Below are 12,950 nucleotides of genomic sequence, written 5' to 3' on the forward strand. Positions count from 1 at the left end.
ACTGAAAAGAATATCAAAACTATTTTAAAAATTAAAAGAATCTATATAAAGATAACTTCAAAATGATTTGAATGAATTTAGAGACATTCCATGTTACGGGTAGGAAGAATAAGTATGAAAATTCCCCATAATGGAACTTTACATATGATAGGATTCCAATAAAATCTCAAGGGATTGGGGGGAGGAGAGTAGGAAGAGGAGAGAACCTGACAAAATAACTTACAGTTCGTGTGATGATGTCATACATGCAAAGAAAAGAGGGAGGAAGACTGTGAAAAGAAGAGAAACTTGGGGCTGGCCAGGTGGCATAGCGGTTAAGTGCGCGCGCTCTGCTTCGGTGGCCCACGGTTCGCAGGTTCAGATCCCGGGTGTGCACTGACGCACCGCTTGTCAAGCCATACTGTGGCGGTGTCCCATATAAAGTAGAGGAAGATGGGCAAGGATGTTAGCCCAGGGCCAGTCTTCCCCAGCAAAAAAGAGGAGGGTTGGCATCGGATGTTAGCTCAGGGCTGATCTTCCTCCCAAAAAAAAAAAAAAAGAAGAAGAAGAAGAGAAACTTGAACTGTCAGATATTAAAACACATTGTAACATTGCAATGGCTAAGAGAGAGTGATTTGAAAAGGCTAATAAAACAACAGAGGAAATGGAAAGTCCCCAAACAGGCTCAAGTATACATACGTTTTTTTTTGTTTGTTTGTTTGTTTTTTTTAAAGATTTATTTATTTATTTTCGCCCCAAAGCCCCAGTAGATAGTTGTATGTCATAGTTGCACAGCTTTCCAGTTGCCGTATGTGGGACACGGCCTCAGCATGGCCGGAGAAGCGGTGCGTCGGTGTGCGCCCGGGATCCGAACCCGGGCCGCCAGCATCAGAGAGCACGCACTTAACCGCTAAGCCACAGGGCCGGCCCTACATATGTTTTTAATATGTGCTGAAGGTAGTAACTCAAATCACTGAGGATATAGATGGATTATTCAATAAGTAGTGCTAAAGCAATTGGGAAAATTAAATTAGATTTGGGAAAATTAAATTAGTTTCCTACTCACACTGTACACAAAAATAAATTTGTTTGGATGAAGAATTAAATGTTAAAAATAAAATCACAATGAAGTAGGAAAAAATAGAGGTGACTATTTATCTGATCTCCGAATAGGGAAAGCCTTTCAAAGCATAAAAGAAAAGAATGAAAGTATAAAGGGTGACAGATTTGACTACAAAAAGTTAAAATATCTGTTTGGAAAAAAGGGAAAAAAGCCTACAAAATTAAAATGCAAATGAAAAACTGGAAAAACATTTACAAATTATAAGACAAAGAATAATAACCTTAACATATAAAGAGCTCTATCAAAACCAAGAGAAAAATGTACATTTCAATATAAAAAATGAGCAAAGAACATTAATTAGGCAATAAACACACTTTAAAAACATTCAATCTCCTTCAATAAATCACAGCATAAAAAAAGGAGGTGGGGGTGGGGGTACTTTAGAGACACAACAACCAAATGCAATGAGTGGACCTTTTCTGAATCCAGGTTCAAGCAAACCAACTGTAAAACAACACTTTGAGACAAATGGTGAAACTGAATATGAACTGAGTATTAGGTGATAATAAGGAATTCACGTTAATATTGCTAGGAGTAATAATGGTAGTGTAGTTCTGTAAGAAAATGTCCTTTTTTTAACCAGATGCATGCTGAAGAATCTAGGATAAAATGCTGAGACATCTGTAATTTACTTTAAAATACTATGGCCAAAAAAGAAATAGATGAAGCAAATCTGGCATAATGTTAATTATCAAATGGGCAAAAAAATATGTATTTTTACAAGTAAATTCAATAAATGCCAAGGTGCAATACACACCAGCAATCTCAGCCAGTATTGATGGGACGGCAAATTGGCAGAACTTTTCTAGAGGGTAATCTGGCAATATGTGTCAAAAACCTCGAAAAATGTTTAAACTCAGCAAGTCTATGTTCAATAATTTATCGCAAGTAAATTTTCAACAACAGGCACAAAGAGTTATAAGTTTACCACAGTATTATTTGTGACTGTGAAATACTGAAAACTACCCAAATGTTCAACCTTAAATTTTCACCCAGCCATCTGACAGACTACTACCAGGCAGTCATCAAAAACTGAATTTTGGAAGCACAATTAAAGCTATATTTATATATTTAGGGGCCTGCCCTGTGGCTTAGCGGTTAAGTGTGCGCACTCCGCTGCTGGCGGCCCGGGTTCAGATCCCGGGCGCGCACCGACGCACCGCTTCTCCGGCCATGCTCAGGCCGCGTCCCACATACAGCCACTAGAAGGATGTGCAACTATGACATACAACTATCTACTGGGGCTTTGGGGAAAAAATTTAAAAAAAAAAAATTTTTTTTTTTATATATTTAATGGTGCAGCAGCTATGGAAAACAATATGGCGGTTCCTCAAAAATTAACCATATGATCCAGCAATTCTAATTCTGGGTATATATCTGAAAGGATTGCAAGCAGGGACTTGAAGAGATATTTGTACACCCGTGTTCCTAACAGCACTGTTCACAACGGGCAAAAGTCAGAAGCAACCCAAGTGTCCCTGATGGCTGAATGTATAAACAAAATGTGGTACTATATCCATGCAATGGAATATTATTCAGCCTTTAAAAAGATGGAGATTCTGATACATGCTACAACATGAACGAAACTTGAGGACATTATGCTGAGTGAAATAAGCCAGACTTAAAAGGACAAATACTGTATGATTCCACTTACGTGAGATACCTAGAGTAGTCAGAGTCATAGGGACAGAAAGTTGAATGGTGGGAGATTAAGGGAAGGGAGGGACTGGGGAATTGTTGTTTAATGGGTACAGAGTTTGAGTTTGGGAAGATGAAAAAGTTCTGAAGATGGATGGTGGTGGTGATGGTTGTACAACAATGTGAACGTACTTAATGCCACTGACCTGTACACTAAAAAAATGGTTAAGATGGTAAAATTGATGTTAAGTATATTTTATCACAATTTTAAAAAATAAATAAATAAAGATAGATTGATACATTTTAAAGAGAAAAAGGCATGTTGCAAAATAATATGTTCATGTATGATCTCAATTTTCTTTTGTTGACGTCTTAAATATTAATATACATTTGCACACAGGGAAAAAAGCTCAGAAGGGTATATATCAAAATGTTAATAATTATCACTAGGTACTGTGCTTACAGGAGAATTTTATTGTCTTTGTGTGCTTTTCTGTAATTTATAATTTTTCTACAATTACTTTTATTATCAAAAGCAAAAGTATATGGACTGGACAAATGAAGAAGGAAAGAAAAGGACACTCATGTTGGCGGCTGATCCTAATGTGAGAATGCCCACAAGTATATTTCCAAATGACATAACAAATATCATCCTCCTTGAGAATCAAATCATAAAAGGTGGGCTAGAGTTTGGGGAAATAAAGACCGACTCAGAAGACAGAGCATCGGGGAGTTCCCTGCAGAATTAAAATAGAGGCATATCCCTGGTTTTAAACAATTCCCGAGAAAACACGGTGGATTCACCACATCTCTCTGTGGCCAGAAGAAAGGAAAAGACCAGGGGAGCCTCAAACACCAGACGTCAGAAAGGACAGGCTCGAATCAATGCAGCACTCTCCCTAGGACTCAACACTCCCCACCCCCACATCTCTCTTAAGCTAAATCCACTTACAAAAAATATTTTCTAGACAGCAGACATCAAGAAAAAAAGGGGCCTTTCTTTCTATGACATTCCCTCACCACATATGGTACTGCTCTGAATAGAGGCTTTATGAGGGAAGGTCCAGATACCACGGCCACGGTTATGCCACTCACCACAAACAGCAATAAATAGATGTTAGGATTTAGATTTCCATACGGCAGAAGCACCCTGAATACTCATGACAGAGCTTCCATCACATTTCAACATCCAGCAAATGTTTACTGAGCGCCTACTAAGCACAGGGCACTGTTTGTAACACCATCCCACACACACACACACACACACACACACACACACACAGCTCCTCTGTTCTGTTCAAGGGCTCAGACCAGGAAAGTTAACGATTTAGGATGGAGGCATCTGACAGTTTGATTCTACATGTCACATGTCTCCTGGATCGGGAAAAGAGGGGCAGAGGCAGAGGGAAAGTATTCATCCCTGAGGAAGGATCAAGGCGACATGTCACTGCATCCCATCACCAGAGCCCCTGGACAAGGGGGACTGAATTCCGTAGTGGAGGCAGGCAGTTTTAGGCAGGAGTTTTAGGCTCCTCAGCCTTCCTAAAACTCCACAGACAGCATCCCCAGGGGCAGAGTCACTGCAGCCCTGGGTCCTGGAAGAAACTGCAACACCAGGTCTATCCATACTGGTGGAGAGAAATCCATGCCTTCAAATTCTTCTCCCCACCCCCGCAAATGAACCAAGTTAGCCACCCCTTCATCGTACGTACTTTTGCCCCCATTGTTCTTCAGGACATTGGAGAGGTTGACAGAGGCAGTGCCTAGCAGTTCATTTCTCAAGGTATGGCAGCTCCAGACCTTCAAATCTAAATGACTCTGGGCCGTGACATTCCTGGAAAACAAATACTTGATTCATCACATCCACGCAGACCAGTCGCTCCTATAACTTAGAAGAAAACAGATAAACTATACTGCTGACATCTTGGGGCGGGGAAAAACCCCAAACAAGAAGACTCACACACACCCTTTCCCCCACAGGGCTGACCCTGTAACCATCTAGCTAACAATGAACGCTCTGTGAGCTCAATGATGTAGATAGCCTGAAGAGAAGTGCCTCAAGTACCAAAGGCAGAAGAGTCAGAGGCTTCACAGGAAACCTGGTCTCCCACAACCCCCTTGGAGCGCCTTCTCTCTTTCCCCCACGTTGCTGCATTCAAAGAGAAGGGACTTTCTCTTACAAAATGATGATCTCATTCCAGAGAAGCTCGGAGCTCCCAATTCGCTTCCCAGTCTTCTTGGTCTCACTGGGGAGTCCATCCACAGCCACTTCCACAAATGAGTTAATTCTATGTTGACGATTATGCACCTTGGGCTTTGCTGACACCACTGGACAGGAAAGAAAGAAATAGTCAAGGATGAGTCAGAGGGCTCCCAGACGCCCCCCTGTGGGTGATGTTCTCGCTCCTTTTTGTTGTTTCTTTTAAAAAACACATTTGTTTTCTACTGATTCTAAAAGAAACTTGTTTTTAAAAAATGTGAGGATATAAAAAAATATGAAGCATAGGAAAAAAAAAACCACTCCTAACCTGAAAACATTGGGATAATTTTCGTTAAGATCTTGGTAAATCCAGACTTTCCAAATTTTCATCTTTTATGTCCCTAATTCTTTAAAAATTCTTCTCCCCCAAATCAATTTTAAATTCCTACAATATAAGCCCATTGTATAGATATGCCATAATTTAGTTAACTGTTCTTTCATTGTTGACTAGATTGCTTCCAATTTTTTGCTCTGGGAAAATTACCACAAATGTATATATTTGCATGCATTTCTGAGCATTCTTCCAAAAGACATGAACTTTTTTTTTTTTTTTTTTTTTTGGTGAGGGAGATCAGCCCTGAGCTAACATCCGTGCTAATCCTCCTCTTTTTGCTGAGGAAGACCGGCTCTGAGCTAACATCTATTGCCAATCCTCCTCCTTTTTTTTTTTTTTTTTTTTTTCCTTCCCCAAAGCCCCAGTAGACAGTTGTATGTCATAGTTGCACATCCTTCTGGTTGCTGTATGTGGGACACAGCCTCAGCATGGCCGGAGAAGCGGTGCGTCGGTGCGCGCCCGGGATCCGAACTCGGGCCGCCAGTAGCGGAGCGCGTGCACTTAACCGCTAAGCCATGGGGCTGGCCCGATATGAAAGTTTTTTAAAGTTCTTAAAACTGCTTAATTCCTTTCAAAAACGGTAAATCCATATAGACGCCCATCAGCGCTACAGGAATATATCCATTTCACCAAACACTGCATAGCACTGAGTACTATATCTTTTCACTCTTTGTAAATCATATAGGTAAAAAAAAAAATAGTATAAAGATAATAGCTAAGATTTCATGAGCACTTATTACAGACACTATGCTAGGCACACATTATCTAACTGAATCCTCACAACAAGCCCACGAGGCAGGGAATACATCATCACCCCATTTTACCAAGGAGGAAATAGGCTTGGGGAAGCTAGGTCATTGCCCCAGGCTACACAACCAGGGAGCTTCGAGCCAGGATATGTGCCCAGGCAGCCTGACTCCACACGATGCTGTATGTCATTACCAGACTTGGCTTATTTGTTCTAATGCTTTTCTTCAATTACCAGTGAGGGTGAATATTTTTTCCATGTGCTTGTTAACCATCTGCCTTTCCTCTTCTGTTCATATCCTTCACGTGGCAGTATTTGTGATGTTCATTTGGCACCAGCAAGCATACGCCCAGGGCTAGACAAGCATCTCTTATAGCATATAGCAGCCATGGTGCAAAATCCAGGTCACTAGGATGAAACACATCTAGACATCTTCTGTCCTATGCCTCAAAGCGGAGCACTTGACCGGCGTTTCTTACCCACGATGACAAGACTGTCTGAGCCTGAGCTCCCTTCTGTCAAGAGTTAGCAAACCTCTCCCTCCCAGACCCTTCTGAGAGGTGACAGTCCTATATATGGGTCCATAACTTGGCAAAGGGCAAACCCACCTCCAGATTGTTTTTAGCAATACCTGTCTTCTCCAGGCCCAGAGGAACGGTAAGGAGAAAGTCAAAGAACAACAACAGTTGTGACTAAGATTCAGAAGCAACAAGGGATGGTACCAGAAAGAAAGGTCGTAGTGCTGGGGGACATGTGGCCCAGAGTAGAAAAACGAAATACTTCACATAGACCAAGGTTAACTGAGGCCACCTGGTGGTGTAAGACTAGCCCTGCATGCAGACCCCTAACAATAAAAAAAAAAATAGGGACTAGTTATAATCAGAGTCCTATCATTTTGAGCTAGACAGTTTCTTCAAAATTAACAAGTCCAAACTCTTTCTTTAATAAGTGGGCCAACTAAGATCCAGGTGAAATAACATCCAAAATCATAGAGCTGGTCAGAGGCAGAGCTAAGCCTGGAACCGAGTCTCCCAGCTCCCAGGCCAAGTCTTTGAACTTGATGCAATTCTTTGCCATGATGTTTCCTTTTTGTCCTCTAGCTTTTTTCCCTAGGTTTTATTTTTTCTTTTTTTTAATTCTGACATAAGTTTAGAAAAGTTTTTGGAAAAGTTGCAAGATTAATACAAAGAATTCCTATAAACCCTTCACCCAGAGTCACCAAATATTAACTTTTTACTGTATTTGCTTTATGATTCTCTTTCTCTCCCCTGACTCTCTCTCATACACATACACATTTTTTTCCTGAAACTTTGAGAGTGAGTTGCAGACATTGTGCCTCTTTACTCCTAACGCTTCAGTGTATGTTTCTAAGAACAAAGACATTTTCTAACATAACCATAGTGTAATTATCAAAATCAGGAAATTTAACATTCTTTAATACTATTATCTAATGTACAGACCTTATTCAAATTTTGCCAATTGTCCTATCAATGTTCAGCATAACAAAAGAGAAAAGAAAATTTTTTCTGGTTCAGGACCCAATCTACAATCACATGTTGCAGTTACTAGTCTTATTTTGAGGTTTTCAATTTATAGAATAGCTGTCAGAATAGAAAATAAATAATTGTATACTCTTCACCAATTGTTATTATTTTGCCATATTTGCTTTTTTTCTATCTACGTGTGTGTTTATATCAGTGCTATTCAAGAGAACTTCTGTGATAACGAAAACGTTCTACACCAGTGCTGCCCAATGCATTGCCATGAGATACATGTGGCTATTGAGCTTGAAATATGGCGAGTGAGACTGAGGATTTGAATTTTAAATTGTATTTAATTAATTTTAATGTACCTAGTTCTATGTGGCTATAGTGGCTACTCTATTGGACAGCACAGGATATAAATATACGATATCCATGTCTATATGTGTGTGTATCTATATTTTTTTTTTCCTGCGGTAAAGCATTTGAAAGTAAATTGTAGACATCGTGACTTTCCCTAAAACCTTGCAGAATGCAACTCCTGAGGATAAGGACATTCTCCCACCTAACTGCACCACCATTATTATACCTAAAAAGATTTACAGTCATTCCCTCTATCATTTGCTATCCATTCCATATTCAAATTTATCCAACTATTTCAAATATATCTTTATAGTTGTTTTTCTCCCAGTCAAGGATCTAATCAAAATGAATGAACTGCATTTGGTTGTTATCTCCTTAATCTTTCAAAATCTAGAATACTCTCCCTTCTTTTCCCATAACAACAATTTTTAAAGACTTCCACCAGCTGTCTTAGAGAATGCACCAAATTCTGCATTCTTCTGATTGTTTCCTCATGATTAGATTCACATTGAACATTTTTGTCAAGACTGCATAGGTTATGTTGTGTACTTCTTATTGTACACACCAGGTTGTCCTCCTATTGGGGATGCTAGGTTTGATCCCTTGGTTAATGTGGGGTCTGCCAGGTCTCTCCTGTGTAAAGATACATTTTCCCCTCTGCAATTTATAATTAATCAGTGGGGTGATATTTTGAATGCTTCTTATTCTTAAAAGACAAGCCAAAATAAAGGCCTCAAGTTTATCTAGAAAGTTTACTTACTGTTTGATGAAATATAAATGCCAGTTTCTTATACATGGAGTCACATCTTCACATAGGATTTAACTTTTTAAGTCAATAAATAATGCAAAAATCACACATGGCCAAAATTACACCTTTGAAAAGCTCTTAGGAAAGCACCAGAATGGAGCCTGGCATATTGTCTTTCAATAGCTTCCGAACTGCCAGTTTTTTGCTTTGTTGTGCTGTGTTTTTCAGTGTTTCTAGAGTTAAATACATAAAATAGTGGCTTCTGTTTAAGGGCCTTGATGTTTTAAAAAAGTGTATCTTAAGGGTCTAGGATTGCACTACAGAGAGGCACAAGGGAACTGAGGCAAAGAGAGGGAACAGCATAGTAACATCTCCCAAATTACTCTACAGGCTCTATCCATGAAACACACTGGAAGAAGAACCACCCATACTATTTAACTTGTTATTGCTCTCATTCTCTTTCTCCCTTACCATTTTCCTGGATGGTATTATCGAATCTCTATAGGTTAAATGCATATATAAAGAGATGCACCTGTATTATCAAGTTAGCTCTTTCCACGCTAGTAAGAAAATTCACATCAAGGAAAGGCAACAGAAAAATCTTTAGAAGTCAATGCGTGTTCCGAATAACATGACCCCAAAACAGAGACCTCAAGATATCACCAGGTTCCACGGGTAGGCTTCTGTTTTGACCTAGGCTTGCTAATTATTAGATAAGGTAGTAAAGGCGGTAGTCCCAAGTTCAAAACCCTATCAGTTGACTCTAATCCTTTTCCCTTCTCAAGGACTGGAGTAGCCATGAGATGCCAAGAAAAATAATTAAAATGTTTCAAGACTATTAAAAAAAAATCAATAACTCAATAAGAAACAGGCAAAGAATACAAACAGGCAATCCACAGAAAAAGAAACACAAATTTCCCTTAAACATATAAGATGCTAAACATCACTATTATTAAAGAAATACAAAATAAAACTATGCTGAGAAAATTTTTTACCAATTAGACTGAAAAAGATAAAAGAAAGTGTGACAACACATTGTGTTGGTAAAGATGTGGGGGAACAGGCACTCGCAGACACTGCTAGAAAAGTATTCCTTACAAGGAAGGTGACCTGGCTCTCAAAATTGCAAAAATACATCCCCTTTGATGTATCTTTGAAGGGACACACAAGAAACTGATAATATTGGTTTCCTCCAAGCGGGGGCACTGAGGGCTGGAGGAAAGAATTATTTAGATTCCAAAAATAATAATGAAAAATATTGACAAGAGAAACAATTTTTCCTCCAGATAACCATGTTGAGAGGCCTGAGCTTAGATGCCGAGTGTTGTTCCCCTGTCTCCGGGCATCTCTCAGTCCCATGACTCTTCCGTGGACCTAAAGCAACCGAAGCAGCATTCTTTCATTCAAGCAATATTTATTGAGGGCCCACTATGTGTCAGGCACTGTTCTAGTCGTTGGAGTATCTATGGTAACTAAAACAGACAAAAATTCCTGTTATCGTGGTGCTTACATTCTATCAAAGGAGACAGTCAATAAATTAAATAGATAAAAATACGTAGTATGTTAAATAGTGACAAGGGCTGAGAAGAAAAATATAAAGTCAGAAGGGGACAGACGTGAGGAAGTCGGGGCAGTGGGGAGGCTTTACATGGGGAGATCAGGAAGGCCTGGTTGGGGGCCGGCCCCGTGGCGCAAGTGGTTAAGTGCTCGCGCTCAGCTGCGGCAGCTGCAGCGGCCCAGGGTTCACTGGCTCGGATCCGGGGAGTGCACCGATGCACCGCTTGGCAAGCCATGCTGTGGCGGCGTCTCATATAAAGTGGAGGAAGATGGGCATGGATGTTAGCCCAGGGCCAGTCTTCCTCAGCAAAAAGAGGAGGATTGGCCACAGATGTTAGCTCAGGGCTGGTCTTCCTCACAAAAAAAAAAAAAAAAAAAAAAGGAAGGCCTGGTTGAAGAGGGCGACTTGTGAGTAAAGACCTAAAGAAAGCAGGAAAGTAAGCCAGGCATATATCTGGGCCAAAAGCATTTCACTCAGAGGGAACAGCAAGTGCAAAGGCCTGGAGTGGGGGGTGTGCCTGGTGCAGTTCATGTACAGCAAGGAGGCCCACGTGGCTGGAGAGGAGCAAATGCGGAAGAGCGACAGGAGCTGGGAAATGTGGGGGCGCACGACGTGGGATCTTCAGCTTTTACTCTGGGAGAGATGGAGAGCCCTTGGTGTTTGAGCAGAGGAGCGACAAGAGCTAGCTGACAGTTGAACGAGATCACTGGCTGCTGTGTAACCAACGGAACGAAGGAGGGCAAAGGGCAGAAGCAGGGAGACAAGTCAGGGGGCTATCGCCTTAACCTAGGGGTGGAGATGACGGCAGTCTGTGCGGCGGCGGGGGTGGTGAGAAGTGGCTGAGTGCTGGATACGTCTTGAAGACAGACACAACCAGATTTGCTGATTGGTTGAACACAGGACATGAGAAGAAAAATCAGTAGCTCAGTTCCAGACATATCACATTTTAGATGTTTACTAAACATTCAAGCGGAGGTGACAAGCGGGCTATTGATATACAAACCCGGAGTTCAGAGGAAAGGCCCAAGCTAGGGATACAAATTTGGCAGTTATCTTATATCGGCATTTAAAGCCATGAGGTTGGATGAGATCACCTAAGGAACGAGTGTAAATAGAAAAGAGTCCTGGGAAGGCATGAAGAAATCACCAGTTCAGACAATTTTTGCCAAGTGTTCATTTTTTTTCCTTCTTCTTCAAGAATTTCAGCTACAATATGACAACTCTATGAGAATGAATAGTTACACTCTTAACCCATTTCACAAGATTTGGCTCTCCACACCAAGGTGTGGGATAATCCCACCTCTTCTGTCTGCATAGACTGGGCTGGACCTCAACTGACAAACGCTTCACACAGCGCCACTCACCTTTCAAAGTAAGCTGAGACTTCTCAAAAGGCAGGGCCACTCCTGCCCGGCTGGAGCTGGCAGATGCCATGTCATCACCAGGAAACTGCAAGACAAACACAGCGGTAGGTTTAAAGAACATCTGATAAGAGTTTGAGGAACTGGACTTAATGTTAATACAGTTGTGTACCGTATAACGACGTTTTGGTCAATGATGGACTCTATATACCACAGTGGTCCCATAACATTAGTACCATAGAGCCCAGGTGTTTAGTAGGCTATACCATCTAGGTTTGTGTAAGTACACTGTGTAATGTTCACACAGCGATGAAAGTGCTCAATGACGCATTTCTCAGAATGTATCCCCGTCATTAAGCAACACATGACTGTATTTGAGTTTAAGATACAGAAGCTAGAAAATATAAACATCCAAGCAACCGTGGCCATGCCACTTCCAGTACAGTGGTGTTTGTCTGTCTTGTAATGATTATTGAACCTGGATATAGGTCTTGGATGGCCTAAGTGGGACATAGCACTGTTATATCAAAGTCTGGAGGAGGGAGAGCCTAATATAATATTTCCAAAAAGAAAGTCGCAGTTCAACAGTAAAAAAAAAATCCAATTTTTTAAATGGGCAAAAGATCTGAATAAATATTTCTCCAAAGAAGATATACACACGGCCAATAAGCACATGAAAAGATGCTCAACATCATTAGCCACCAGGCAGCCCTGTCATTCCATTTTAGCTAGAAGCAGAAGTCTATCTTGCACTTTGAATGGATCTTTACTCGTATGAGTTTGTAACATTCTCATTTGTTATTTGGAAAATGTTGGTTCATTGAGTTATATAGATATTCCAAATGTTGACACATTTCATTATACTACAATATCAAAAAAAATTACATTTGTGAAAGTCACCACCGATCTTATCAGACAAGTCTTTAAATACCAGGAAGCTGTCAAGCTCTTGGTAGTAGATGTAAGTATTCCAAAATTCTAATTTTCACTTTAAAACTCATATTTTATCATTGGCAACAAACACTGTCAGTTGTTCTCCTTGAAGTGTCAGCTCACTTCATTCATTTTCAAGAAAATACTGCTAAATACCCAAATCTAGTAACTTTAGTTTGCCTGCTAGTTTTTTTAGTTAAAATCGTATTTCAAGAAAAAAGTAACTAGTTCAGCTCTCAATTCAAACAGTCGTACGAGCGCTTTTTCTCAACACAACCATTATATTCGGTATGCAGCAGAAGTGCGTTAGGGTATTTCCCATTTCATCACACAGAATATTAAAAAGACATGTGCACAAGGGTCAAGGCTTAATAAAATTAATAATTTGTAAACTATGCTTCATCAAGCACATTCTTAAGTGAAA

General features: G+C 40.3%; 1 protein-coding gene across 1 annotated transcript in view; it reads right to left on the bottom strand.

Annotated features, from left to right (window-relative positions):
* Window positions 1-12,950, bottom strand: part of WWP2 (WW domain containing E3 ubiquitin protein ligase 2) — a 134,976-nt gene that overhangs the window by 105,015 nt on the left and 17,011 nt on the right. The window contains exons 2-4 of the mRNA XM_004431787.3: window positions 11,597-11,681; window positions 4,921-5,068; window positions 4,453-4,574 (exon numbers count right to left, since the gene is read on the bottom strand). Coding sequence (XP_004431844.1) covers window positions 4,453-4,574; window positions 4,921-5,068; window positions 11,597-11,666 — 340 coding nt within the window. The 5' untranslated portion in view covers window positions 11,667-11,681. The remainder of the gene's footprint in view (window positions 1-4,452; window positions 4,575-4,920; window positions 5,069-11,596; window positions 11,682-12,950) is intronic.

Source organism: Ceratotherium simum, chromosome 30 (assembly GCF_057802395.1).
Source record: "Ceratotherium simum simum isolate JZ-2026a chromosome 30, ASM5780239v1, whole genome shotgun sequence".
Lineage (NCBI taxonomy): Eukaryota > Metazoa > Chordata > Mammalia > Perissodactyla > Rhinocerotidae > Ceratotherium > Ceratotherium simum.